General features: G+C 46.7%; 1 protein-coding gene across 1 annotated transcript in view; it reads left to right on the top strand.

Moving 5' to 3' along the window:
* LOC138473373 (zinc finger protein castor homolog 1-like) overlaps positions 1 to 24,588 on the top strand; it is a 50,203-nt gene extending 25,615 nt beyond the window's left edge. Inside the window, exons 2-3 of the mRNA XM_069612062.1 lie at positions 18,577 to 19,081; positions 23,279 to 24,588. Coding sequence (XP_069468163.1) covers positions 18,610 to 19,081; positions 23,279 to 24,045 — 1,239 coding nt within the window. The 5' untranslated portion in view covers positions 18,577 to 18,609 and the 3' untranslated portion in view covers positions 24,046 to 24,588. The remainder of the gene's footprint in view (positions 1 to 18,576; positions 19,082 to 23,278) is intronic.
* The last annotated feature ends 909 nt before the right edge of the window (positions 24,589 to 25,497 follow it).

The raw sequence follows: 25,497 nt of genomic DNA, 5'->3' as shown, positions 1-25,497 counted from the left end.
GGTGACGCCAGGCTTCACTGAGAATGAGGGTGCACAGCTTGTGTCCACGTGTCCCTTGATTGAATCAGTGGGCTCAAGGTCATGGGCTATTGCCGGCCTGCAGGTGGGAGGGAACAAGTGTGAAGATGGGTTTTCTCATGTCTTTTGCAAGGTTTCCAAATAGATCTCTGGATGTATGCCTTAGGCATGTTGTGATGGACAGTCACTTAGCAGTGATTGCGTGCGAGCTATTTATTTTGGGATGTAATTGATGACCTTTAAAAGTATTCTGTCTTGGATCGAATCGGCCTCGCAAATTGTTTAAAATCCCACTATACCTGCAAGTCAAGTAATTTAGTTCTCCTACTCATCCTAAGAAAAATGCCCTGAACCCATGGCGAGATGACAAAAATCTCACCAGCCCTTTCAAAAACTCACTTCAAGGCTGGGGTACTGCTGCCAACTAGAGGCCAACCATGCCCAGTGAAACCTTTGTTTGACATTTACTGCAAAGTTTGTTTGCAGTAAATGTCGAGCATTTCAAACATCCCAGAATTTCATTGTACTCATTGTTAGGAAACATTTCATATTAGAATGTAATTTTCCCTCCATGTGTCAACCCCCAACTTTTTGCTGCTGCTTTACACCCTGATCTAAACTTTGTCAGGGAAGCGCAGCCCTCAGTTGCACTCCTCTGGGCTTTCACTCACTTCTTATGGGGAAACTAACATGCCCTTAAGAAAGTCAGTACTGGGAGACTTTGTTTCCCTTAGTCCTTTCCTCGTGTTGCAGCTTTTGTGCAACATGGAACAAGAGTGCAATGTAACTTACTTTACCGCACCCTTGGGTCTCTAGTCATTCCAAAGGCCCCAGAAACTCTCGCTGGACTTTTCATGAACTGTGCAGATGTGTTATGGACAGGACTGGTGGCAGCTATCGTTTTCCTGTATTTTTTTTAACCTGTTTTTGCCATGTAAAACGTGCTTACCGCGCTTGGCACGAATAGGTGGCCTGGCTCCAAAATGGCCATGCCACTAGGTTCTTTGGCCATCTTGCCCCTTCACCTTCCCTAGGACGAGCCGACCCGGGTCAGTCCTTTTTTGGTCATGCACTTTCCTGCGAAACCCAATGCTTTCGCTGGCTTCTGCATGCCTTGTGTGTGTGCCTCCAGGATGTGGGCTGGGATGTCTGTTCCCAATACACATCCTGGGTGCCAGACTGTCTGGAGTGTCCTGAATGCCTGGGACCACCGTGGTCCGTGATTGGTCCACGTGTGGAGTGAGTGTTTGTGAGCAGATCTCCCATTGGGTCCTCTCCGTTTTGGTGCGAAGGAAACTTTGGATAAGAGTAGGCCGAAAACACCACTACCATGTCGATCTCCTGATTTCACACCGAACAAGGGATAAGGAGCCAAGTATCCTGCAATAAGAAGCCGAGGAACCGCTGGTGATCCGCTGGAAGGTTTTGGCACCCTAACCCCTCTATATCTGATCGTCCTAGAAGGTCTGCAAAGACTCTTCGACCCATTGGAATAGTGGGACCAACTCTTCTCGGCACCTTCATCAAACCCTGCAAGTAAGCCTCTTCGGAAGTGTCCCTGGGCCAACCAGTGGGCTGACCAGCTTACACGGGATGTTTGCTCTGTTACCGCCGTGGTTTCGAGGAGGCACTCAAAATTTGGTATACTGCTTGCTCTGTGTCCACGGCACCCTCACACCGAATGTTGTACACTTGGAATTCCCAGGTCTGAAGTGAGATGAGTGCGCCCGGACCGGAGTAAACGCGGTTACCGTGTTGCTCTGCTGTGGCAATGACCTGTGTCAAGTTTGCTGCACTTGTGACCCTCCCCCCACCCCCCATTGACCCAAACTACACGGTGTCGAGACATCCTGATTGTCGCATTCAAACCTGCCAGCGAAGTGGACTGTACTGGCGAAGTTTGGGTCTACCTGCGTCGGGGACCGGTGAGTAGTCCATACTCCAACCGGTGGCCCCTAGCGCAGGAGCCCATTTTTACACACGATGAGGCCCCTGACGGCCCCTTTCCTTTCCACGGCTATTGTGAAATAGCGACTCCATCCCGCACTCTCAACCTGCCTCTGCCCCCAAGTGGAGGTCCTGCTTGAATAGTGGCGACTTGTTCTTCATCGACCTTATCCACCTTCCTGAGCTACTTGTGACCTTTTGAAGAGACCCCATTTTGTCCCTTGGCACAAGCGCGTGCATGTAGTATTGAGCATAAGGATCCTATCTTTGTAGGGCTTGGACTGCCTCTTAGTTGGGTGTATTCTTGATGTGGAACTGGGTCTAAAGATTACTTGCACTGCCTGTTTTCTTCCCCATCTAGGTTGTCTACAGATTTCGTGCCTTTTAATCCGTTAGACCCCTCTGGTCTTGTATATCTATTGTATTGATTGTGATGTGTTGGTTTACTTTAGTATTATTGTGATTCTTTGCTATGGTCTATGTTAGAGGCTTTGTAATAAATGTGTCTATATTTTTAATATAACACCTGTCTGGAGTAATTTGTAAGTGTCCTTGCTTTGTGTTCTCATTGAGGTCTTTCAGTCACCCTCACCCCTCTTGAGACTTCGTCTTGACCACCTGCCATAGCTACCCTGATTGATCTGGCTTGTCCAGAGGTTACCCTGTTCAAGAAACTAGGTTGACCTTCTGAACCTCTGCCCCTCCAGGTTAAGAGTTCAGAAATCCCTCTTAACAAATTGGTGTACAGCGGTGGGATAGGACTGAAGGTATCCAGTGTTGCACACGAGTGAAGGCATTTTGAGTTATTTCTACCAGGACACATAGTTAATTGTGTTAGATAGGACAATGGCCTTTTAAAAGTTATACTAACAGTATGGAAACAAGTACCTTGTTAACTTTAAATGCTTCGAAATCCGACACATTAAGAAAGATGTGTGCTGAGAGAGGTGTTTCCTCTCAAGTCACAAAAGTAGAAATGATCCAGAGAATCATGGACTGGCAAGAAGCTCAGCTTAGAGCTGTAGCCTCTAAGGATCGTGCAGAAGGAGGTGGGGCTGCTCTCACTGGTAGAACCGATGGTTCTGCCGCTGCACTGATCCACAGCAACCATGAGGACATGGAGGATGTAATGTCGAGTGTTTCCTCTGCCAGCGCTGATGGGGAGGCCATACTTGAATTCAAGAAGCAAGAACTGCTGTTTAGGCAGAAGGAGCTTGAGTTCAATATGGCAAAACTAAAGATCGAGTAGGCAGAAAAACAAAAAGACAGGGATCACCAGTTGGAACTGGCCAAGTTTCAAGTTGCCAATGGATCCAAGGGTCCTGGACATGGGTCTGGGGCCTCTTCTCATCCAAGGTTTCCAAAAGATCTGCTCAGTGTGTATGAGGAAAAGAATGACATGGACTGGCCGAGTACATTTGAGTATGCATGTGATGTCAACAAGTTGACAATGCTGATAAAATTGCCTGGTTACTTGGCACTGCAGCCATAAGGGGGCAGTCTGCTATTATGGAAATGTCGAAAGCTGAGAGAGCAGATTTTGCAATGTTGAATCAAACTCTCATCTTAAAGTTTGGAAAGACTCTTGCCCAATACTTAAAAATATTCAGAGAGTATAAGAAAAAAAGAAGGTGGTACTTGGGTATCTTATGTAACTGAATCCTTAAAAAACTTGACTGGCTGGGTTGAAGGTTATAAGGTTTCTACCTATTGAAGGTATGATAAGTCTTGTCATGCCGGAACATATTTTTGCATGTTCTTCCCCCTGAGCTTAAGCAGCATTTGGCAGATTCAAAGGAGATAAATCCTAAGAAGCTTGCCATAGCAGCAGATTTGTGGGTTTCACATCAAGTGTCCCATAAGGACAAGACTCATCCTGGTAAGCAGGAGGAAGGGGAAAAAGTCCAAAGATAAGGAGGGTGGGGAAACTGATAAATCTTCTTCCCAAAAGGGCCACCAAAAGAAAAATAAGGGTAAGACACAAGAGAACTCAAAGGGTAGTGGAGGTCAGCCTCCAAAACAGCACTCTGGTTATAGTAAGCCTCCCTATGTGAACAGACTCAGTGGATCTTGTTTTGCTTGTGGAGCAACTGACCATGTGAAGGGGGATCTCAGATGTAAGGTCAAAACCTTGGGGGTCCACTCGGCTAATCTGGCCTTCTCCTCCTACGAGGAAGAAGAGATTACCGGAGCATCCTTCTCCTCAGACTCCTTCCCCAGCGGGATAGAAGCTGAGGTTGTTTTTGTTTCCCTGGGTTCCTGGGAGCCTAAAGTCGTAGAGGCTTATGCTAGGATTCCAGATCACAACAAGCACTACTTTAAAGACAGTGTGCTGATCAATGGAGTAGATACTCCAGCTCTTAGGGATAGTGGGTGCAGTTGAACTGTAGTGGATTCTTCCTTGGTAGACCCAGAGGAAGTGGCCAGAGCTACTCTGATGCCCAGTAAGTTGGCTGATGGCCCACCTCTCATGTTCCCAGTAATACCTGTAAATCTTACTATCAATGGTACAGCAGTCAGGATTCCATTGAGCGTTCAGAGGAGTATCACAGGAAAGGTCTTGTTGGGCAATGATCTCCGAGCTTTAGGGCTTATGGGAGACACTGCTGACAGATCCTGCACAAGGTCTCAAACGAGGGCAGCACTGGCCAAGACCAATGCCCTGCCCCAGCCAAAGGAGAAACCCAAGGCTAAAGAAGTCAGAAAAAGAGGGAAAGAAAATATTCCCCCTAACTCACCTACCACTGTGGTGGAGGTAGTTGGTCAATCACCAGGACCTGACGAGGAGGTGGTGATGCCTGAAGTATTTGACCCCAATGACCCTCCTGAACTAAACGATTTGTTAGTGGAAGGTGGTTCTGATTGTGAAAAAATTCAGTAAAGGCCAACGTGAGTGCCCATCTCTGGAAGGCCTAAGGAGACAGGCCTGCTCCCAGCTTGAGGGTGAACCTCCTGGGAAGCATCAGATTTATTGGGAAGGTGGTCTCCTGTATAGCTAGCCCACAGAGTCTACAGAAGGAGACCATAGGAGGTTGGTGGTTCCCCTTGCTGTAAGACCCTTCCTCCTGCAGCTGGCGCATGAAGTGCCCCTTGCTGGTCACTTTGGAATTAAGAAGACCAAGCAAAGGTTATCCATGCACTTCTACTGGCTCAAGATGGTGGTGCAAGTAGAAAGTCACTGCATGAGTTGCCTCCTGCCAGTTATCTGGTAAGAATGGTTCAACATTCCAAGCTCCATTGGTACCACTCCCAGTTGTGGGGGTACCATTTGAGAGGGTAGGGATCGACATTGTTAGTCTCCTTGACCGCCAAACATCCTCAGGCAATAGGTTTATCCTGGTGCTGGCTGACGATGCCACCAGGTATCCTGAAGCCATCCCATTAAAAACTGTGACTGCCAAGCCAGTTGCAAAAGCTTTACTTGGCATCTTTACTAGGGTTGGCTTCCCTAAAGAAGTTGTGTTTGACAGAGGCAGCAACATTATGTCAAAGTATATGCAGGCTATGTGGAAGGAATGTGGGGGTCACCTATAAGTTCTCTTCTGCATACCAGCCCAGACCAACGGTCTGGTGGAAAGCTTTAACAGGACCTTGAAGTATGATTGGGGCTCTGGAAGAACCTCGAAGAAGAAAATGGGTTCTTCTTTTACCATGCTTACTGTTTGCCTACAAAGAGGTACCGAAGGAGTTTGTTGGCTTCAGCCCCTTTGAACTTCTGTTCAGTCACCTGGTAAGGGGATCTTTAGCCATAGTCAAGGAGGGATGGGAGATGCCGACTCCCCCCATTACTACCAACGTAGTAGACTATGTACTAGGGCTCAGAAAAAGGATGGTACTCCTGATGGGTCTGGCTAGTGACAAGTTGAAGGCAGGACAAGCTCTGTTGAAACATTGGTATGACCAGAAAGCTTCCCTCATCAACTTAACACCTGGTCAGAAAGTCCTGATCATGAATCCCATAAGGCCTAGAGCTTTACAGGATAAATGGTCAGGCCCGTACACAGTGGTGGAGTCACTGGGTGAGGTCAACCATTTAGTGGACCTTGGAAGGCCTGGACAAGCTCCAAAAGTGTTCCATGTAAATAGGCTGAAGGCTTTCATCCCAAGAGTTGAAATCGCAGCACTGCTACTGGCTTCCGATGTTGAGGAAGAGGAGTCAGAACCTCTTCCTGACCTATTCCAAAGCGGTCCTTCAGATAGCTCCATTTAGGGTGTCCCAGTGGCCCCTCACCTGACTTCTGATCAGCAGGTGGAGGTGAAAAGTTTGCTTAGGCAATTTTCCCCCCTGTTTTCACAGTCTCTTGGGTTGACACCTTGGTGCAAACATAACATAGACACAGGAGACAGTGTACCTTCTAGAAGTAGGGCGATAAAGAATGTCAACGTAAGGTCTTACATTAAAGGATAGTTCCGGGACTTTTTTTTTATTGTTCCTACGGTTCGGCTATGTGTTTTTAAGCATAAATCGGTAGATCGTAGAAAACTTTCCTATGGACCTTACCCGACTTTTCGTCCATTAACGCACTCGAAAACATCCGCCATTTTATGATAATCCTCTCTCTTGCCGCATCGCCCTGGCTCACCTGCTTTTGCGGCACTAAATCAAATCCCCCGCCCCTGAAACAGACTTGATCAAAACATTCATATTCCCCGCCTCTATCCGTGACGTGACTGAGCTGCGTAGGCAAACGCGCCCAGGCGTCTTCTACGCGACTCCACACAGAACCAGGAAATCAACACAGATGAGCTCAAACAACACAGCGCGCCACAATTGGGAATATGAAACTGTACTTTTAAATTAAACCGCAAGATTGTAAATTTGGTAAAGTACATTTATTTGACATCAAATGTTTTGAGAATATTCAGCGATTAGCATTTTTATTTGCTCGCGTTCCAAAAAGTTTGTTTCGTGGCACACGATGTTCCTTTGCTGTACACAGGGTCTTAGATCATCTCACAATACAGCGCCACAATTCGGAATATGAAACAGTGGTTTAAAAGCAAACGGCAAGATTGTACATTTGGCAAAGTACATTTATTTGACATCAAATGTTTTGAGAATATTCAGCGATTTGCATTTTTATTTGCTCACGTTCCAAAAAGTTCGTTTCGAGGCACACGATGTTCCTTTGCTGTACACAGGGTCTTAGATAAATGAATTTTTATTTGCTCTCGATCCAAAATATTTCGTCTTGAGACAAGCGATGTTCGTGTGCAGTAGACAGGGTGTTGGTTTACGATAAAATAAGCTCTTCGGTCGCACTGATAATCGCATGGCTATTCCAACAACGAGGCACTAGGGCACCACAACGGTCTGTATGTTGCATCTAGCCGTTAGTACCGCGTAAGGGCATACTTGTACTTGGCGATCGTCCCACAAAATGGTCAGGGTGCTAACGTTGTTCACGCGGAGAAGCAACTGGCGATTATAGAAGCCATCCGCCGGTGTCTGGTACTCGTGACACAGACAATAATGGACGATGTATCTATTTGAAAAACATAAAAAAAGGAAATTAGTCTCACCATCAGATCTTTATTAAAATTATTCATTTTATATATTAGGTCTGGAAATTATTTCATAGCTAGGACAGTGCAACTGGGTTTTATACGTCAAGGAGGGGGCTGTAGGATACTGAGACAGTCCCCCAGTGCAGGGGTTGACAGGGAGTGCAGGTGGAGAGTGGAAGGGCCCAGGACCGATGTCGCAGACAGTGGACAAGTTGTAGCAGGGGAGAGGGAGAGAGAAAGCGGAAGCAAAGAGGAAGGTTTGGAGGTGCTTCCGTAAAAGGAGACGGTTCTCCCCAAGATAGTGCGCGGTACAAAACAATATGCCACATAGAATGAACAAGTACAACTTAACCCGTCTTTAAAGCTACTGTATAGTAATTAAATTGCAGTATAAACTCATCTAAAGAGTTACTTACATTATATTTGCATTTTCCATTGTGTCTGTGCGTAGGGCAGCCCCGAAATACCACTCCTTCTATGCCGACGTTTTATTTCTTCTAATGAACGAACATGAAATGGCTTTCGTTTCTGAAATTATATTCATTATCGTTTCTTACGTGGTCCCGGCCTGTCAAGGTCAAATAACAATAGAACCTTATACTGAGTCGTGGGCCATTCTGGCACCCGAGAAAAAATCAAAGCAGCTGACCTTCACTTTGAACGAACACACATTCCTAGTTAGCTACATTCAGTGTAAGGCCGTCTTACAGGACTTGAAATTTACACTCCATCTTTGCATTTTGTCTGCGTGCTTTGCTGCCCCACAGAACCATAAATACGGAGACATTCTATATTTTTGGAAAAATCATTTATATTACTGTTTGGTTTAATTTAATGCGCAAATGAACAAGGTTGGATATATAAACATATTCAATGGGCCTGCGACATGAGGAGACTCGAGAGAACAGACAATCAAATTACAATCATTTAAACCGTGATGTGTATTTCTCAATGAGCTCTTCTTTAGGTGGACATGGAACAGAGGCAATGTTGGGTGGCAATGCAGTTGACACCTGCACAGGTTCGTTCACAACTCCATTTATGTGCCCATCTAGGACGTCAACAATAAGTCTCTCAATAAACTCATATTGCATATCCTCAAACACTGGTTTGATCACCCATTGTTTACTTCTTTTAGTGAAGGCCTTATTGTAGCGAAGCGTCCCTAAAGTTCCGGTCGTCCTACTTTGTTGACGGCCGACATTATGGTTATGTGCCAAGACCGCTAAAAGAGTCCGATTTATCATGCCCTCCATGCCAAAATGCAATCGTTTTGGCCTGTACTTTAGGCACATATTGTGGAACACCTCCAAATCTCCTGTGTGGCAGAATTCCGTGAGTCCCCTCAAAGCTTTTGTTATAGTTTTATCAAATACAATCTTTTCAATGGCTTTGTGAGTGGGTGATGAAGGAATCAACCACTTCTTCTTCCGTGCCTCCTCTGTGGACAAATGGCCATGTTCACAATTGTGGAAATGTTGGTTCGTGTTCCAGCTGTGCACGTTTGTACAGTGTAGCATTACTGACCGCCATTTTTCCAGTAGAATTTCCAACGACCCTCCACATGTTTTTGAGCTCCACCAAAGATGGTTGCTGATTGACTTGGACCACTGTGAAATACCTTGCATATCTTTTTTTTTACCTGCAGCCGACAATTTTTTATTGATTGTTTTTGCAAGATGCCAAACGTCAAATTGGTGATTTATATTTTTGTACTCTTCTCTCATTGTCTTGGCAATTGAAACGTGTCTGTCCGTGGCTATCAGGTCGATCACCATTCCCCGCGATTGTAGTTCTTGCAATGATGCTACAAAGCCAACTTTCTCCAGGGCCACTGAGGATGTACTTTGTGACACCTGCACAACCACCGAACTCACAATTTTCTTACTTTCCATGTCCTGAAAGTGGTAGGTGCAGTACTTGGCTGAAAATCCTGGGCTGTCGCACTGTCCATCACCGGCTAGCCTGAACCGTTTGCCCGCGAATGTACTATCAATAGACATTTTTTCCATTCTCCAAGCTTCGCTAATGGCTGGAAATAGATAATCGGTTTGGTATTTGTAGAACTGAGTTTTCGCAATGAAACGGATTCCCACAAACTGAAAGAAAGACTCTAATTTTTTAAAACTTGAACCACTAAAAAGTGCAGCCGCTGCACAAAGTAGATTGCCTGCTGGCAGTTGTCCCAGCATGGGTTGTGCAGACCATGAGAAAGGATGATATTTTGTACAGGTGGCATGTATTTTAAGGTTAGTGCCTCGAATTGCACGAGTCACATTAATCAATGGCTCCCCACATACTTCCCCACCTACCGAATGCCCACATTTCAACCGAATAATATCAATCAAACAACTATCGAATACAATGAATTTGGCCTCTTTCCTTATACTGTCACTCTGCATCCCAGCTGGTTCGGCCTGTAACGTTGAGGACATGTCACTCACATGAAAGGTAGAATCTCTGATATCGTCTTCCGCTATGTTCAGTGATATTGAAGGTGTTTCATTGTAGTTCACTTCATTCTCTTCCATTGCAACATCTGTTCCTTCTCCGGCAATGGGTGAATAGGACAATTTCTTCAACTTTCTCGCGGTCTTAGTTTTTGCGGGTGTGGATTCTGTGAATTTATCTCCGACTGCATCCAAACTACCAGGAGGACATTCACTATCAATGGCTGGTGGTGGTATAGCTCCGTTGTCAATCACTTCATATTCTTCCCATTGGCACGATGCATCTCCAGTCTCAAGTCCCTGCCAAAAGGTTTGACAAGCAACATCTCTCGTTCGCTTCACTGTCTGTGTAGATCTAGTTCGTACACCCACTCGCAACTAGAGGACAGATTGGAAAAGGAATGTTCAGTTTAAACACAACTTACAGTATTGAACTATTAACAGTGAAAAACAACATAATATAGTGACCAGGACACTAACCTTCTTTTGCTTTCTTTTCTTTGAAACTTTCTTGCCTCGAACTTCAACATCAGGACGCTGTTGCTCCGACTCGTGTGTGCATGTCTCCACTTCCTCTTGCGCTGCAACGACTACATTTTCATGATAAGCACATCCATCACGCACTGAAGCTCCATCGACTCCCTGAAACATAGAACTTTCATTAGTATGTATAATAATATCGAAAACACAAAATGTACTTGGGGACCAATACCCACGTACATCTCAATAGCAAAACACGAATGAACGCTTTGTGTAGAACATTCAAACGACAATTATTCACGCATTGTTGATCTAGTTAGATGGAACTGTCAAGATCCATACCTCGGGCTCCCCCTAGACTTCCATTGATGATATTATTGAAGATGATGCTTCAGTGACTCCCTGAAACACAGTAATTGCATTAGTATGGTTTTCTATTTTGATAAAAAGAACAGAAACTTTGTGCAGGCGTGAACGGCTCATCTAAATAGACCTGCACAAATGATCAGTTGTCTAAAATAAATAATGGATATGTAAATATGATTCGATTTGCTTGATCGTTGGAAGTGTCACCACCCAGAGATCTGCATCAACTACTAGGGGTGATGTTCTTGTAGAAGAAGCTCCGTCATCTCCCTGAAACATAGTACTTGCGTTAATAAAGAAGGAAGTATAGCGGATGTAATCACGTCATATGATTTCGCTTGATCGAACTGTCAGTATCCATACCTCGAAATGCATAAGAACATCAAGGGACGATGTAACTGCGGTGCACACTTCTGCAAGCTGTTGCGCCGACCCGTAACTGCATGCTCCCCCTTCTTCTTGGACTAATGCTCCATCGACTCCCTGAAACATAGGACTTTCATTAGTAATGAACACAAAATTGAAAAAAGAAGACACATAGGAGGGCGACGGAACTGTCCTGAAACGTACCTCGAGCATCTGAGTGACATCAACGGTAGTCGTCAATACGTTGGACTCCTCAGCATCTCCCTGAAAGACAGTACTTGCATTATTTTGGATAACAATAATTATAACTGAAAACAAAGACTAGAGGACGAGTACAAGGGTGTACCATTAGGTAACATAATTACACGATAAATTAAAACTATTGATTTACATGCCTAAAACAAGTCAGTGGCAGAATAGCCAAGTAAGATTACCCGATAAGCGCTTGAAGTGGCTGATGACTGCAATAACGACACGGATGGAGAATCTTCCGCCTTCATATTGAGTGGATACATAAATGGGAAATTATTGTTAGCTAATGCTACACACTACCGCAAGGCCAAGAGATAAATACGTAAACTTGACTCACCAGTGGAGGGATGTGGACGAATAGAGTGGGAATAGCGGTTGAGAGCAATTTTCGCCTCGCTCGCGGTGTGTTCTTCTTTATTAGCAATGATGTGGAGTACATGTCAGAGGTAAAGTGCCTGCTGCAGATGCGGTATCGATCACCCCTCTTGTCCGCAAAGACCTCTAGGACTCTACTTTCAAGCTCAGACGGTGGATATCCGCAATATCGGACCCATTCTCTTATCTGATCTATTGTCTTAGGGAAAACATGCATTATAGTACCTTCAGATTTATTATGGGTCTTCGAAGGGCAACCGCCAATGGAACAGGCAGGCATTGTGGAAAGTTCTGAAAAGTAAAGATCAACAATTCTCTATGAATACCAATGTAAACTCAGAACATGTGACTAGTTCCTTGCATGTACTGTCTTGAACGAAAAGAAATTGGACGCAAAATGATTATGGTACATGGCCTTACCTTGACGAACAAACAGATGCAGGGATCAGAGTAGTTTCTTGTCGTAGAACAGGGAGCAGTTCACAGGTTGCAAACTGACGAGTTTCCTCGAAGTGGTCACGGAAGTTCACAGAGACGAAGAGCAGATAACCAGCACCTTCACGGGTTGACTAGCAAAGCGCAAAGAAGTGCTCATTAGAAATATGAAGTGGGGTATAAAGAATTCGAAACAGGGGTGTGTTTGTGAATGAATGACGTGTATATGTCGTGGCATTATGTGGATTGCAGGGGGCCGTCCAGCGTGAGGGGGGATGCTTGGCAGGAGACACGGGGTCTGGAGGTAGACATGGGAACAACAACCCATGCTCTATAGACCACTTTGAAGTGTACATGGTCTTTGGCACCTCTTGGCCTTTATCGCTCCCTGACTGCTCCAGTTGCCAGCACAAGTACCCCTGTGCGAACTGCCTTTGATAGGGCGGGGGGTGGATTGGGGCGGTGGTCGTGCAGACAAGACTCGTTTGCCGCAGGGCCTCACCAAGGAGAGGCCATCTAACTGCATGTAAGAGGCTGGCTGCAGGATCTAGTACATGGAAGGCAGGGGGGGTGAGTTTATAAATACCTCACCCTCCCAAGAGAATATATGGGTGCAGTTCACCCTGGAGACCCTGGATGCCTAGGCAGTTAGTCAGCAGCAGGCTGGCCTGTGGTGGCAAGGCGGCACGGGCCAGAGGTGGTCATCTCTGTACCCGGTGCCCAAAAGGATGATTTATTATGATCAACCATATTTACCTATAACCATGTTTTGTATCAATAAAATACAACAGCCTTCCTTTTATTGCCAACGCTTGAACAAATCAAAACAACCATTGTTAAAATATATATATTGGGTTTTATTTTGGATCTTAATTTCAATTGAACATAAATAATAAACATTACACATTGTAAATTTGCGGTTGCAGCACATCCAGGGAAAATCCGCGGTATTGTCCACTGTCGCTGGGGAAATGTTGTCTAATGGCAAGTACCGCACAGGCAGGTATTACTCTCCGAACGAACGCGGTGTCCGAGCCTCCCGTGAAGCCACCAAGTGAAGCAACGATAGGCCACCAGCCTGTACCACGTGTGAAAATGAAAGATGCAAACTGTATTAAAATGACAAAACTTTCTTATCACTGTCGATTCAGGTAAAAAATTTCATTCTGCTTTGAAAAAAATTCTATCTAGAAAATGCACAATATGGAACCAATTTACATGCATTCGAATGATATGTAGATGTCATTTTATATGTGGGAGACGACCATGACATAGTAGTGGCATCACTGACATCACAACCAGAGTATACTTACTCGTTACTCGGATTACGCGGACGAACAGTGCCGCGAAGTTCGTGCATAAGCACCATCATCATCCTCAACACGGTCTGTGAGAGGCAGGCTTCCCTGAACTCTGGCAGCTCGGTGATGCATTGCGGACTTGGCTCGCCTTCCGAAATGTAGGCCAGGCATCCCGAGTTTTCTCGGCAGCAGCAGTTCTCCTCCTCAGTTGGCATTAGCTCGCACCGATTGCACGTGCACCAGGTGGAGACGCCGTCCATGCGACATGGTCCAGGCTCTTCATCCGTTGACTGGTCCTCCCAACTGCCGTCCGAATCCCCATCATTTTCGCGTGCTTGCCTTTCCAGTAGTTCTTCCTCGGTGTACTCGGGCTCGTACATATACGGCATTATTGTAGCCATTATGTGGTAAAGAAAGTAAAATAATTTATAGCGGTGGTACTGGTATCTGTTCACACGGGCTACAATCAACGAAGGTAGCTGACCAGAGCACAGAAACGAGTCACAGAATACTCAAAGTAACACAGAGAGAGGAATGGATTCGAAAATCTGCTGCTGTGTGTTGTGAAACGGTCTGTTTATACTTATTGAGGAAAGAGGCGTCCTGCCATTTCCATGGCGACACTTCATTAGCTGAGGCGCAGCGATTGTTGACACGAAACGGGCGGTACGCGTCTGCTGATGTCAGGCTCAGGGGCGGGGGATTTGATTTAGTGCCGCAAAAGCAGGTGAGCCAGGGCGATGGGGGGGAAATGATAGGATTATCATAAAATGGCAGATGTTTTCGAGTGCGTTAATGGACGAAAAGTCGGGTAAGGTCCATAGGAAAGTTTTCTACGATCTACCGATTTATGCTTAAAAACACATGGCCGAACCATAGGAACAATAAAAAAAAAAAATCCCGGAACTATCCTTTAAGACGGAGGTCAACAAAATGTTGGATCTTGGGGTGATTGAACCCTCTAGTAAACCCTCTAGTAGTCCTTGGTCCAGCCCTGTGGTTTTGGTTCCAAAATCGGGTACTTTAGAATTGAGGTTCTGTGTGGATTACAGGGCTCTGAATGCTGTCACCAAAACAGATGCCCACACCTTGCCAAGAACAGATGAGCTGGTGGATACCTTGAGTATTGGCAAAGATCCCCTGCAGAACATGCCAAGGAGAAGACCGCATTCTCAACTCCAGGGGGCCTTTACTAATTCAGGGTAATGCCTTTTGGGTTGAAGAATGCACCTGCCACTTTCCAGAGGCTTGTGAATCATGCGTTGAATGGGTTGGATGAATTCTGTCTTGCATATCTGGATGATAAAGCAGTTTTCAGTGCCACCTGGGAAGACCATGTGAAACACCTTGGAATTGTGTTACAGGCTCTTCAGAAGGCCCACTTGACCATAAAGGCCAGTAAGTGCCAGATTGGACAAGGATCAGTGGTCTATCTTGGACAAGAAGTAGGTGGAGGGAGGATACAGCATCTACCCAGTAAAGTGCAAGCAGTATAAGACTGGCCTACCCCCACTACACAGACCCAAGTGAGAGCCTTCTTAGGACTCACTGGGTATTACAAAAATTTCATAGCAGACTATGGCACCATAGCTGCCCCTCTGACTGCTCTCACAACTCCGAAGAAGCCCAAGAAGGTAACTTGGACTGAAGAGTGTGAGAAGGCCTTCAATGGCTTAAAAGACTCCTTGTGCCAGGCCCCTGATTATCAAAGACCTTTTATTGTGCAGACGGACGCCTCTGACACTGGAATAGGAGCTGTACTATCGCAAGTAGATGAGAAGGGTAAGGAACACCCTATTGGTTTCATTAGTCGCCAGCTTAAGGACAGAGAGCTCAGATGGTCCACAGTGGAGAAAGAATGTGTCTCTGTTGTGTGGGCCCTAAGGAAGCTGAGGCCCTACCTCTATGGGACCCACTTCTCTGCGCAAACTGACCATAAGCCCTTAAAGTGGCTAATGAACATGAAGGGAGAGAATCCAAAGTTGCTTAGGTGGTCCATAAGTCTACAAGGCTTCGACTTCACTATTGAGCATAGGCCAGGTGTCCAACAAAGCAATGCTGATGGGTTGGCCAGAATGTTTAACCGACCTGAACAAGAAACTCATCCAGTGGTGGATTAGTTCCCCCTGTCCTTAGTCTGGGAAGGGCGAGTGTTAGGAAAGATTTCATATTCGAATGTAATTTTCCCTCCATGTGTCAACCCCCAAACGTTTTGCTGCTCTTTTACACCCTGATTTGACCTTTGCCAGAGAAGCCAAGCCCTCAGCTGCACTCCTCTGGGCTTTCGTTTACTTTTTACGGGGATACTGACATGCCCTTAAAACAGTCGGTACTGGGAGACTTTGTTTCCCTTGGTCCTTTCCTCATGTTGCAGCTTTTGTGCAACATGGAACAAGAGTGCAATGTAACTTACTTTACCGCACCCTTGGGTCTCTAGTCATTCCAAAGGCCCTAGAAACTCTCTCTGGACTTTCATGAACTGTGCAGATGTGTTATGGACAGGACTGGTGGCAGCTATCGTTTTCCTGTATTTTTTTAACCCGCTCTTGCCATGTAAAACACGCTTACTGTGCTTGCCACGAATAGGTGGCCTGGCTCCAAAATGGCCATGACATGAGGTTCTTTGTCCTGCCCGTTGGCCATCTCGCCCCTTCACCTTCTCCAGGTTGAGCCGACCCGGGTCAGTCCTTATTTGGTCATGCACTTTCCCGCGAAACCCAATGCTTTTGCGGGCTTCTGCATGCCGTGTGTGTGTGTGTGTGTGTGTGTGTGTGTGTGTGTCTGTCTGTCTGTCTGTCTGTCTGTCTCCAGGATGTGGGCTGGGATGTCTGTTCCCAATACACATCCTGGGTGCCAGAGAGTCTGGAGTGTCCTGAATGCCTGGGACCACCGTGGTCCGTGATTGGTCCACGTATGGAGTGAGTGTTTGTGAGCAGATCTCCTATTGGGTCCTCTCCGTTTTGGCGCGAAGGGAACTTTGGATAAGAGGAGGCCGAAAACCCCACTACCATGTCAATCTCATAAGTTCACACTGAACAAGGGATGAGGAGCCAAGTATCCTGCAATAAGAAGCCGAGTCGAGGAACCGCTGGTGACCCGCTCGAGGGTTTGGCACCTTGAGCCCGCTGTCGTCCGGCAAAACCCCTCTGCATCTGATCGTCCTAGAAGGTCTGCAAAAACTCTTCGACCCATTGGAATAGTGGGACCAACTATTCTCGGCACCTTCATCAAACCCTGCAAGTAAGCCTTTTCGGAAGTGTCCCTGGGCCAGCCAGTGGGCTGACCAGCTTACACAGGATGTTTGCTCTGTTACCGCCGCAGTACTTGGTATACTGCTTGCTCTGTGTCCACGGGACCCTGACACCGAATTTTGTACACTTGGCATTCCCAGGTCTGAAGTGAGACGAGTGCGCCCGGACCGGAGTAAATGCGGTTACTGTGTTGCCCTGCTGTGGCAATGACCTGTGTCAAGTTTGCTGCACTTGTGACCACCCCCTTGACCTAAACTACACGATGTCGAAACTTTCTGCTTGTCGCATTCGAACCTGCCAGCGAAGTGGACTGCACTGCGAAGTTTGGGTCTGCCTGTGTGGGGGACCGGTGAGTATACCCCAACCAGTGGCCCCTAGCGCAGGAGCCCATTTTTATGCACAAAGTGGCCCCCGAGGGCCCCTTTCCTTTCCACAGCTATTGTGAAATAGCGACTCCATCCCGCACTCTCAACCTGCCTCTGCCCCTAAGTGGAGGTCCTGCTTGAATAGTGGAGACTTGTTCTTCATCGACCATATCCACCTTCCTGAGCTACTAGTGACCCTTGAAGAGACGGCGGTAAGGGATTACCGGTATTTTACTGGTACCGGTAAAACCTTACCGCCTTATTACGAGGTCCCTTTGCGGGTTGGAAAATGTAACGCCTGCTTTTTGCATGCGTTAAAAACCAACCCGCAAAGGGACCAGGGAGCTAATTACGGTACCGCAATTTGCGGTGCCGTAATTAGCTCCTTCCCCATTCCCCTTATGCCCTATGGGGCAAGAATGGGGAAGGGCAATGGGGGAAGGGGGAATTACCAACCTTGGAATAGGGCGGTAATTCCCCTTTCTACCAAGGCGGTGCCGGCATGGACCAAGGTGCTAATAGCACCTTGGTCCACCGCCGTCCGTGTAATGAGGCCCTTAGTCTTGACCGCCTGCCATAGCTACCTTGATTGGTCTGGTTTGTCCAGAGGTTACCCTGTTTCAAGAAACTAGGTTGGCCTTCTGAACCTCTGTCCCTCCAGGTTCCCTCTTAACACTCATCAGCAAGGTCAAGTAGCATGCAAGTGGTAATCAACTGTGCGAGTGGTTGAGTAGATTTTGCAAGGCCTGTGTAGGACTGGCAGCGCAACGATAGTCTCTACGCTCCTATTCGGTTTAGCCCAAAGTCCCTTGTGTTTGCTGGTGTTTTTCTTCAACACTGGTTGTTTCTGGTAGGTTTATTGTAGTGGCATTAATGAACCAGTGAATATCTTTGATTAGGGTGGTCTGCTGCTGCTGCTATGTTAAATATGTGCCAATAAACATTGTGGGAAGTCATGTAATGTTGAGTGTACAAGGATAAGCACAGGTATAGGGAATAAACTCATAAGCACACACTTCTCGCACACACATGATGTGGGCCACTTGCTGTGCTGTCGCAACCAGACATGCTTAGTGATGATTCTAGTGCATGAGTCTGCAACCTGTGGCTCTCCAGATGTTTTCGACTACAACTCCCATTATCCCCTTCCAATCTCTGTTGGCTAGGGCTGATGGGAGTTGTAGTCCAAAACATATGGAGAGCCCAAGGTTCTAGACCTCTGTTCTAGTGCTACCAGTTACCCTTTGATTTCACGAGGCCCATTTACAAGTCATCATGGTGGGTTTGAACTTTCAGACGAGGCATGCTTACGATGTATCCAAGCCTTTGTATGATGCATCTTATGGGTAACCTGCTTTCTGCGTGCGTAGTGTATGCCATGTCACATCTGTAATGGGATGCTCTGCTGCTTGTGAAGCTCCCTAACTGTGTTCTTGCTCCATTTCTTTCATGCTTCTTACAGGTGCGAGTACTATATATTCTGGCACACTCTAAGATGGCTGCCAAGCGTAAAGGTGGTCTGAAAGTTGATGACATCTGTGCAAAGCTGAGGCGTCAGGTAGTTCCAGCCACTGAAGTGATGAGCAATGCAAACCCTGAACTGCTGCATGACTGTGAGAAGGACAAACCAATTGCTCACCCCTCTTCTGAAAAACTAAACGTTGGGCAGACGACGCAAGTTGACTTGCAGCGGAGGGAGGTAATCGAGAAGTGGGTAAATGGAGAGCTTGTGGATGAAGCCCTGGAAGAACAGAAGGCAGGGAGTGGTGAAGCACTCCCTGAAGTGGTTTGCATAGCAAAGGGTCTCAAAGTCAAGGAAGTCCATGGAGACCACCCTGCCACTCCTCCGCCAATGCAAACTGGCAACATCTTTGTGAAGCAGGACTCCAATGCAGGCATTGCGAACAATAAGAACCTGATGGCACTCGGACAGATCATGGCAAAGCCATCCTGCATCATGTTGTCAGGTGAGGTGGATTCTAATATGGCGATTTAGTAAGAAATAAAAACGGTCTTTTAAGTCTGTACATTACAGATGCAACCATTTGATCACTTCATTGACCTCAAGCAACCTATGCAAATCTGAAAACCATAGCGGCCAAAGTGAAGGTGCTTCAAGCAGCCAGACAGGGCTCTCCATTACCAACCCACAAGCTAAGCCATCACCTGGACAGGACACAGCCTGATGTTTAGCATCATCCATCCCAGGCAACTACACCATACCCCTCCAACTATAGCACCAGCCATCCCAGGCAACTACGACAATACCTCTCCACCTCTAGCACCAGCCATCCCAGGCAACTACGACCATACCTCTCCAAATCTAGCAACATCCATCCCAGGCAACTCGACCATACCTCTCCAACTCTAGCAACATCCATCCCAGGCAACTCGACCATACCTCTCCAACTCTAGCACCAGGCAACTACGACCATACCTCTCCACCTCTAGCACCAGCCATCCCAGGCAACTACGTCAATACCTCTCCACCTCTAGCACCAGCCATCCCAGGCAACTACGACCATACCTCTCCAACTCTAGCAACATCCATCCCAGGCAACTCGACCATACCTCTCCAACTCTAGCAACATCCATCCCAGGCAACTCGACCATACCTCTCCAACTCTAGCACCAGGCAACTACGACCATACCTCTCCACCTCTAGCACTAGCCATCCCAGGCAACTACGACTATACCTCTCCAACTCTAGCACCAGGCAACTACGACCATACCTCTCCAACTCTAGCACCAGCCATCCCAGGCAACTACGACCATACCTCTCCAACTCTAGCACCAGCCATCCCAGGCAACTACGACCATACCACTCCAACTCTAGCACCAGCCATCCCAGGCAATTCGACCAGACCTCTCCAACTCTAGCACCAGCCATCCCAGGCAACTCGACCATACCTCTCCAACTGCCTGGTCAGAGCAAGTGTCAGCATGCACCAGCTTGACCCCTCTACATACTCGACACAGTTGAGGGCCTGGGCAGATAAGAAACTTGGCTGTTCAACAGTTAACCAACTCCAATACAAACCATCAATAGCAGAGACCCTCGGCACTGTGCGCTAAGCAGCAACTCCAACCTGAGCCGATGGCTTATGCTCTCATTCTGGGCTTCCCTCCGGCAGAAAACTGGGGGAGGCCATTCCAGCTCCATTCTATCACCCTTTCTCTCCCCCCTAGTGTTACATGCTGGTCCTACCCAAGTGCCGTTCCATAAACCACAGCAATGTGTGACTTTAGTGTTTCAACCTATGCAATATGGGCAATTATACTATACATCCTCTCTAATGCCTCAGGTCAGCCTTTGCTAACTCTACTCCTTAACAACTACTCACCCTCTGAGCTCAAATGCACTACAATCACACCATCCTAATCAACTGACTATGTGAGAACCTGGGCATCACAGATCAGGCCCTGGAGTGACTGACCTCTTTCCTCGTGGACCGACCCTCCCAGGTCCAACCTAGGTCCTTTCTCTCCACCACCTCTCTCCCCACATGTGGTGTTCCCCAGGACTCTAATCTCTCACCTGGTCTCTTTAATCTCTATGTGGCCCACCTAATTTTCACCTTCTGCTCTAAGTTTCAGTGTTATGCAAATGACCTGCAGCTCTCCTTCTGGCTCCCTACAGCCTCCTCTCCTCCCTCTCTCACACATTCCAGACTATCGATTGGTGCGCCTCCAACTAGCTCTGCCTTAATGCCAGTAAGACAGAGATCCTCCTCATCGGAACCCCTGCTACCGCCCCCCCCCACCCCCTCACACGCTGGCTGCCCTCTTCCTTCGCATTCCTGCAAGCAAAAAACCTTGGTGTCATCTTCGCCTCCACTCTCTCCTTCTCTCCTCACATCACAGACCTTTCCAAGAAGGCCCACTACCAGCTGCACCTCCTCAGAGGCGCACTTCTTTTTCCCACTTCCCCCATAAACTCATTGTCTCCAGAGCTCTGGTTCTCTCTAGGTTGGACTACTGCAACAGCCTCTTTCACAATATGCCTTCCTCTACTCACCGCCCTCTGCAGCTAATTCAGAACATGACTACAAGACTTATCATCAGCCTCAGGCGCAGGGACCGCATCTCTCCAGCCCTGAAATCTCGTCACTGGCTCCCAGTGGCTGCAAGGATCAAGTTCAAGATCCTCTGCATCGTCCACAGGGCTTTCTGGGGCCAGGGCCCGCACTACATTCAACTCTCTCTTCCTAAATACCTTCCTTATCGAGCCCTTCGCTCTGCTGCCTCTAACTCTCTGACGGTCAGACGCTTCTCCAGGCAGAAGGTAGGCGGCAAATCACTTTCAGCTAGAAACTTTGGCTGATCACCTGATGTTCCAGAAGCAGCTCAAAACATTCATTTTCTCCCCTTCTTTCCCTCGCTCCCTTCCTCCTCTGCTGACCTGTCTGCTGCGCCGCCTGGTTGCTTGGTTACCCTCAGAGTCTGGCTGAGTACCTGGCTCCCCTGCACTGCCTGTTGTGGACTAGGGACTGTGTCTGTAACCGCTAGAGCCCCTGCGCCTGCTTGCACTTGCAGAGAGTCGAGTTGTCCTGGCTGCCCTTATTCATAGCAGTGCTGCCATGATTGCACCCCCTCCCTTTCGCCCATCCCCCTTATCCTTCACTTTTCATTACCGCACATGCACAATCTGAATGACAAGGCATAGTAAGATTGTTGTCTTGTCCTCCCTTATCTTGTTGCGCCTAGAAACACGCCTACAGGCACGTTATAAATGACTTACCATTTCATCTCATACAAGCAAACCAAGTAAGCCCCTCACACACACCCTACCAGAAGACAGCAAACAACACTACACTTCTACAACTCAATTGCAAACCAAAGCCTCGGCCAATGCATCCTACCACTGTGGGTGCAAAAGATTCCTTTCTACACACAAACACCTATGTGCTCTTGACACGCAACACTGAGATACTGCCCTGTACGCAGGGCACACAGTACTTCAGGTCTGCACGCATCAACACCAGCAAAGCTGTGTTGAATTGTTTCTCTTCCCCCCCTCCCCCCCCCCCCCAACTAACCAAACACGCTCACTTGCATGAAAGTGCTTGGAGACCATGCAATGGCAGTGGTGTGCAGTGTAAATCCTGATAACATGACATAGTGCGAAGTTTAGTCTGTACTGGGGTCCCATGAATAGAAAATAAATGTATAGTCAGGCAGTTCTATATAGAATGTTCTTTTAGAAAATGTATTGATTGAATCAATGTGTCCAATTTATTAGATTACACATTTTTTAAAAATAGGTTCTGATTCAATGAACTGTCCAAAAATGTATAGTAAAATATTTAATTATGATTATTCTTAGAAAGTCGGCCCTTAATTGGGCTCCTGGTGAAGGTGTCATGCGAGACATGCATGCCAACCTATCGAATGAGTTTGTCATTTTAGATGATTAGTACTTTTGACATTCTAAATTGTGCCTCTTTTCTGAGGAAGACTACACAGACCCATTGTTATGTTCCACACTAGTGTGTGAGAATGTGTGTAGTAGTGTAGTAGTGTGGTTGATTAATGGGAATGGACTGCTCATGTTTTACTTGTAGACCTATGTCTCCACCTCCTTTGAATCATTTAGCATTAGATTGAGCGCAGGAAATGTCTTGCTCTCTTTTTATATTGATATCATGTTTTGTGAATTTGGATTCTTATCTGGTAACCACGCTGAAGATACTAACTAAATAGTTATATAAATTACATTACATCAAAATATTAATTGCAAATTAAATGTGTTACACTAGTTTTTAAGGAGCAATCCCCTTAGAAGCAATGTTTGCTATAACTTACTCGCCGGATTCCTGGAGGATTATGCATTATAGATTTGATATATGTATAACACACATTAGCAATATATCATTTCCCTAAAAGCCGGTGTTATCTTCACCACATCAGAGGTGACCTGCAAGGTAGGCGATCCCTTCACGGGCTATTCAAAATCCTGACACCTACTGGCTGGATTTACTTCAGGTTGAAATTATTTTGTTAATAGCATGTCAGGCCAGTGTACACATATTAGAACAGGGCTAAAAACCTTTTTTTGCAAATTCTTTATGGAGCGGTAAGAGCTAACAAGTTTGAAATCGATTACTTGTAAAGACGCAAAAGCATGTGATTTGGATGTAAATCTGTAACCATTCTCTCTGCAGCTTCCTCTCTTGGTGACTACACAACCCCCAGCTCGCAGACGTTCCTGGGTCCCATTGAGAACCGCGGCCAGCGAGGGAGCAATGAGATGGTCAGAAAGATCAACTTTGATTACCCTTTCATACCTACCTCTAATTGCAACCCAACCTCATTTCCCAGAGAGGTTACACTGAGCAGGTGCCCCAGAATTTCCAAGTACGAGAAATACATCCAGAAACTGCAGGCTGGGGAGCCATTAGGAGGTACCCCCCATCAAGTCCAAAATAATGAGCTTAGCTTGCAGCGAGAGCACACTGTGCAAGGCAGTGTCCATCAGCAGCGCAGCGGCATCAACTTCCTAGAGACGGAGTGCGGTGCCGCCGGCAGGCCCCTGCCATCTGTGGTCAGATCCCCGGTGCCCAGCTTGCCACGGACCTCAAAGTATGACATCCTTATAGAAAATCTAAAGAAGGGTGAGGCCCTAAGTGCACAGAACGAGAACCTCAGCAAGAAGCCGTCCAAGTACGACCCGGAGAACGTCAAATATCTTCATCTTTTCAAGACCAACCAGGGTGTCCAGGAGATTGACCTGTCCGTTCCTTTTAAATTTAGAAAAGTGGGGCGACCTTCCAAATACGATGTCCCCAACTTCCAACAAATCACCCCTGATAATGCAGCAGCGAGGGTTGCTAGCTTAACTCCGGTCCTTCTTGTTAGCACAGCCAGCAGGCCGGCGGTCACTGTGGTGCAGGATGTCCCACTGTCGTTCAACAACACTACCACAACCTAGCTCCACTCTGGCATATTTAAAAGTGGTAACTCTGGCGAAATTCTGGATGTTAGTTCAAACTTTAACAAGATGACCATTCAGCCACTTTGCAGGATTTTCCACGGTAAGCTTTGTACAGCCATGATGAGGATTCAGTGTGTTTACCAACCGGTGACCACCTGGACGTGAGTGATCAGGAAATGGGAGGGGTGATGACGGGTGATACCTGAGGTATGGCCTGGCTTCCAGCCTGCTTACCTCTACAATTGACCAAAAATAAGTCCTTTGTTGTGTCTGTATGTGTCTGTTTCTTTATACAAGGTAAATATACCAAAAATGTAAATAACACCAAATGAATTAAGCCATTACACAGCCCAACACCTAAACAAAACGGGTGATACAACATGTTAATCAAAAAATGTTCCACGAAAAGAAATAGTAATCTTTATAAAAACATGTAAGTATTCTGGTGTCCTGTTTTCTGTGCACCCAACTGGTTGGGCAATGTCTGCATCTCGGGCATGCCCAGAAAAAACAACATTAAAACAAGCATTGGATGTGCCAGTCGGTCTGGCTCTGCTCTATTATTGTATGTGTGTTCTCTGTGGGCATGATGTATTCCATCACCGCTTAGTTCTATTTCAGTTGTTAATATTTCTCCATATTCTGATAAGGTAAGTGATGTAGTGTTGGGGACTGTGCCGAAACCGCACGCCACGAATTACATGATTTAGCGGTTGATCATCGAAGTAACCCCATCATTAGTGGTTACAGTACATATGTGAGAACGCATGCATCTCCTGCACTGCGACTATGCTTGGCACACTGACAGTCAGAATCTTGATATGGATTCAGCGAATCTTTAGCTGAGTTGGTCAACGTTAAGCCTCATTACAAGTATGGCGGTAAGGCAACAACGGCGCCGGTATCGCTACTGGCACCGTTGCTACCGTACCGCAATGCTAGGAGTTCTGCTTGCGGGTGCCCTTGCAGCCCCCAGGTTATTAATGGTACCGGTGCTACCACCCTCCCCATTCAGCCCTATGGGGCCGATGGGGAGTCTCTTATTACCGGCACCTGCGAATGGTCAATTACTGAAAAGAATGGGATACCGGTGGCAGGCGTGCCTGTACTATAGGCACAGCTACTGCCACCCTCGTAATGATGCCCAATTGACATTATGGCAGGTTAACCTCATGAAGTATTAGGTAGTACAGAAGTGACCTCAAATTGCCCCACAATAGATGACATTTCACTAAATCCCTTTTTAAAGTTGTCATTGTTGTACCTCGACATTTGCTTATTGCGCATTGATGAGATTCTCGCACCTAACACCGGGGTTATGTGCGATCTCCGATGAGGCGCTGTGTTGGATCCTTTAATCTTTTCATCTGCTTTTCACTGGCTTTTGTTGGTGATCTGATCTGCTTTATTGTGCCCCCAACGCAATGGGTGATGTGTCACCAGCCTGGA

Source organism: Ambystoma mexicanum, chromosome 8, assembly GCF_040938575.1.
Source record: "Ambystoma mexicanum isolate Mex_15411 chromosome 8, UKY_AmexF1_1, whole genome shotgun sequence".
In the NCBI taxonomy this organism is placed as follows: domain Eukaryota; kingdom Metazoa; phylum Chordata; class Amphibia; order Caudata; family Ambystomatidae; genus Ambystoma; species Ambystoma mexicanum.
Note: the sequence above shows the minus strand (reverse complement) of the source record. Positions and strands in the feature narration are given on the sequence as shown.